At 31.6% G+C, this 4,308-nt stretch overlaps 1 protein-coding gene across 1 annotated transcript; it reads right to left on the bottom strand.

Annotated features, from left to right (window-relative positions):
• Positions 1–770: 770 nt before the first annotated feature.
• LOC149184168 (uncharacterized) lies at positions 771–2,312 on the bottom strand. The gene has a single exon (XM_089418847.1). It carries the CDS (start codon positions 2,118–2,120, stop codon positions 1,014–1,016), a length of 1,107 nt encoding a protein of 368 aa, XP_089274973.1. The 5' UTR covers positions 2,121–2,312; the 3' UTR covers positions 771–1,013.
• Positions 2,313–4,308: the final 1,996 nt, after the last annotated feature.

Below are 4,308 nucleotides of genomic sequence, written 5' to 3'. Positions count from 1 at the left end.
GGAACTCAGATTAGGGTGGTGTTATATGCATAGACCCAAGGTAGGACTGCATATCTCCAAAAGTCAGCAGTGAAATTTTTTTATCTTCCAACTGTTTCTGGAAATCTTTTAGTTAAGTACCAATTTCTCAACTTAAAGTTGAGAGGATAACAATATATTTAAATGTTTTAAATGTCGAAATTATTTTACTAAAGTTTTTTTTTAAATTACAAAAAAAATTATAAGTTTAAAACCAGAAAGATTAGAGTACTTATATCTTTCAAATTTTAATAATCAAATCATTCTAAAGAAAAATCTCTTTTCTCTCGCACAAAAAAAACTCATAATCTCTTTTCTCTCACACAAAAAAAACTCATAATATTTGATTGTGATCTTAAAATTAAATTATTACTATTATGACTCTTTTAAACTTTATTCTATGTGAAAACCTTATATAGACCTCAACATTAACCAACTTTAGATTTTTAATGGTTTCCACTGACAACTTAGATGATTTCATTTCTGAAATTTCCATAGCTGTTTTCTTCCAACTGTTAAATTGTGAAAGTATTCCAGCAAACTATTCAAGCAAACAATCCATTAGAAATCTGATCACCATAAAATCATGGTGTTTTAACCTCTCATGCTGACATCAAATACTCAATCAATTTTGATATGAATTGTTGACAGCTGGCAAAATAACCCATCATGAATGCATAATTTATAGGAATTTAGCTCTACCAGTTATGATAGATCTGTGTGTAGTAGAATTGCAGTGCCTCACAAAAAAGTGAACATGATTTATGATTTAGGTATTGAATAGGATATATGTATCTATCACCTATACATACAGGTGTAGGAGCTTCTATGCCTTGACAGGCCAAGCTTTTGCTTACTGAAAGAACTCTAGCAAGAGAAAAAAAATGTATAACACTCTCACCTATACATATAGGTGTAGGAGCTTCAGGAGCTTCTGTGCCCTGACAGGTCAAGCGTTTGCTTACTGAAAGAACTCAAACAAGAGAAAAAATGTATCAGACTTGAATCTTGTTTTCCAAGCATTCGATTGAGAACAAATTCTGATTTGAAGAAAACTCATCTGCCAATGGATTTTGAACAGAAGAATACTTTTGGAAAATGCTCTCCAAACGTGCTGACTTGCATGTGTAGTAAAACACACAGCTCATCACACCCTCCATCACACCTACAATTGAATATATGAATATAAGCAGAGGAGCCTCCCACACTGCAGATGAATTTATTGTACTACCATTCTCATAAGAGAAGCTGCTGCCATGTCTCATGCCCATCACTCTGTACTGAAACAGGCTCTCAACCAAAGCCAAGCTCATGTTTGTAAGGAGTGCCATCAGAAGAGCGATGTGGGTTCTTCCTCTTATGAGAAACATGGCCCTGAAAACAGCATCCAGGCCATAACAACAATCAGCTTCCATCACACTCACAACTGTGGCCAAACTGCAGACTATCATGACATGGGCAAACGCAATTGAGTAAAGAATTCCCCCACACATAGCAGCCCCAATTTCCCATATTACAGGCAATCCCAATATGGATACCCCATTAATGACTGCAGACATGAACACAAACATGAAGATATTGAATCCCAGGATTAACAGAGACACCCAGATATAAGTCCCCACAAGGCGTTTCCAGAGCTTGGGCAGCTCTTCAATCAGCCTCTTCCATGAAGGCCTATTGCCTGCATAAGTGGAAGCAACTGTATGAGCAACTGCTGTTCTTGCCCACAGTGAAAAAGTTGCCAGAAAAGGAAAGCAGAATATATAAGACAGTACTGTCTCAGACAGCTTATGATAAAATAGTTGCAGGGTGTAGTGGCTATGCTGACTAAGGATGATCAACCCTGCAGTACCATAACCAAGGGCAGCTTGGATTCCTACTGCCAATTTGACCACGAGGAACCGATCCAGAAAGGCATGGGAGAGAATTATAGCAGCAGAAGCAGGATATAACAAGAGGACTGCGATACAAACCAAAGAAGAAGAGTCTTGCAGAAACAGAGTGGCAGACTCCCTTACAATTCCCAGAGCAGTCAATAGGAAAAAATCATCCAATTTCCTTGATACCTTTCTCCGAGACATTCTCCTCAGATCCCACCTCATGTTTTGAATTCTCTGATCAATCACCCGCCTCAACCACTCTAGGATATCAAATATTTTTCGTTCCTTTCAGGGGAAAAGTGGGTGCAGGAGGATCGCCTCTCAGCAACCCAAAAGAAAGCAAAATGAATGGGTGGCGTTTGAATCGCTGAGTGGACTCGCCATGGCAGTATATACAATGACCAGTTCCACACTAAAATCCAACCCCTTGGTCATATAACCGGGGTTGAGTAGATTAGCTTCATGTTTACGTGTAGGTTAAGTTGGATCACTGAAACCATATACATGATTGGAAGGTGGGTAGCTTCAAACAATGATCAGTTGGGATATTCGGTTTGAGTTACATATTTAATTTGTATATATATATTATGATTATTAAAATGTGTGAATTCTAATTATTTCGGGTAGTTGGGCCAAATTTCTTTTACTTGGGTTTAAATTTTGATTGTTGTAATCTTTGTGTTTATGAATATTGTTGTATTAATTTCAATATTTGTGAATTCTTAAGTGACTATATTTGTGGTTTGGCCTAATTTTCTCAGCTCTTAAATGAGTATACTTGTAGGCTAACATGATACCAGCGACCTCACTTTAACCCTCAAACTGAAAGAGAGATTAATTTTAATTTCTTTCTATTATATATATAGTTTGTTAGGTAAAGTGAGTCTTGAGATTACTGGCACGCTCAACGTGTGGCTTGAGTAGTTGGGACACAGTGGCATCTAAAAAGTCTCACCTGGGGATCACTCCTGCCTTGGGCCACACCAATACTTAACATGGTTAAATTTTTACCCACATAGTTTCGAACCAATAATCTTTTCACCATAAAATACCTTTAAAAACACCCTCTAACCTTACTCTTATTTACTTTACGCCCAATAAATATATATATAATCTAAAATAAAATTTAAACTTTTACATAATACTAATTATTTTAATTAATAAAATTTAAAATCTACCCATCTTCTTAAGTAATGTGAAAATTTGTTTCCAAAAAAGTGTGAAACACTCAACTATTTTCTTCCCAAAAAAAGTGTGAAACACTCAACTGTTTCATTTTGAATGTTACTCCATTATTGAAAATGACTGGACCAACCCACAGATCGCATAACAGTTCCAACAATTTTCTGGAAAAGCATATTTAAAAAAACAATACCAACCACTTTGTGATCATTAAAATATTTGTGCTCAAATTATTTTATCTATATTCTCAAAGGGATAAGCATTGATTGATTGGTTGTATGAGGTTATCCATTATGTTACCTTTCTTGTGAAGAGATTATGATGCCACCTCCAACTAAAATACCATACCAGCCACCATGGATGTTGGCCCCTTAACTTGTTGAAATTGATTATAATTATAAACCATGTATGTTGTCACACTTTATTCATGATAGAATGCATTCCCCTACTTTACTCTTTTTATATAAATAAAGAAGTAGTAGAAGATTTACATGAAAAACAAGGTCAACAAAGAAATAAATATAATTGCAAAGCTCCCATGTCTGGGTTTGACATTTATAAATCAATAGAAAATAAAAAATAAATATAAATACAAAGCTTTCATTATATTATATTAAGGTTATATATAATTAAAGTTTTAGAACTCGAAAGAATAAGAAAATAAATAAATAAATATATGATAATTTTTAGTATAATAAAAATTATTATAGTAATAATAATAATATAATTTTTAAAATTATAATTAAAACAAATATCAAATTGATAAAAAAATATAAATATATTTATTATTAGAAATTTATTTAATAAAATATATGTTGAGAAATTAGAAAATCCTTATACATTTTATTATTTAAAAAAAATCAAATTAATCATATTATTTTATCAAATTAATTGTGTTATTTTATTGATATCAATATTAAAATTAATACAATGTTGTTTTGTTAAATGTTTAATATTGAAATTAATTATAAAATAAAATTTTAATCATATCAATATTGTTAAATTAAAAAATTATATTATTATTATATAGATAAGTATTATTATTAAAAATAATATAATAAAAAATATAATAATAATAATAATAATAATAATATATTTTTAGGTAGAAAAAAATATAAATATATTTACTATTAAAAAAATTATTATAATAAAATATATTTTGAGAAATTAGAAAGTTCTCTTACATTTTATTATTTAAAAAAAATAAAGTAATCACGTTATTATTGAT

This window comes from Pinus tabuliformis, chromosome 3_2, assembly GCF_031772625.1.
Source record: "Pinus tabuliformis cultivar Carrire ecotype Pingquan chromosome 3_2, CPIR1, whole genome shotgun sequence".
Classification (NCBI taxonomy): Eukaryota; Viridiplantae; Streptophyta; class Pinopsida; order Pinales; family Pinaceae; genus Pinus; species Pinus tabuliformis.
The sequence above is the reverse complement of the archived record's forward strand: the minus strand, read 5'-3'. Positions and strand labels throughout refer to the sequence as shown.

What these genes read in the sequence shown, in the direction of transcription:
- LOC149184168 (XM_089418847.1), bottom strand. Translation starts at nt 2,120, where the DNA reads ATGAGGTGGGATCTGAGGAGAATGTCTCGGAGAAAGGTATCAAGGAAA.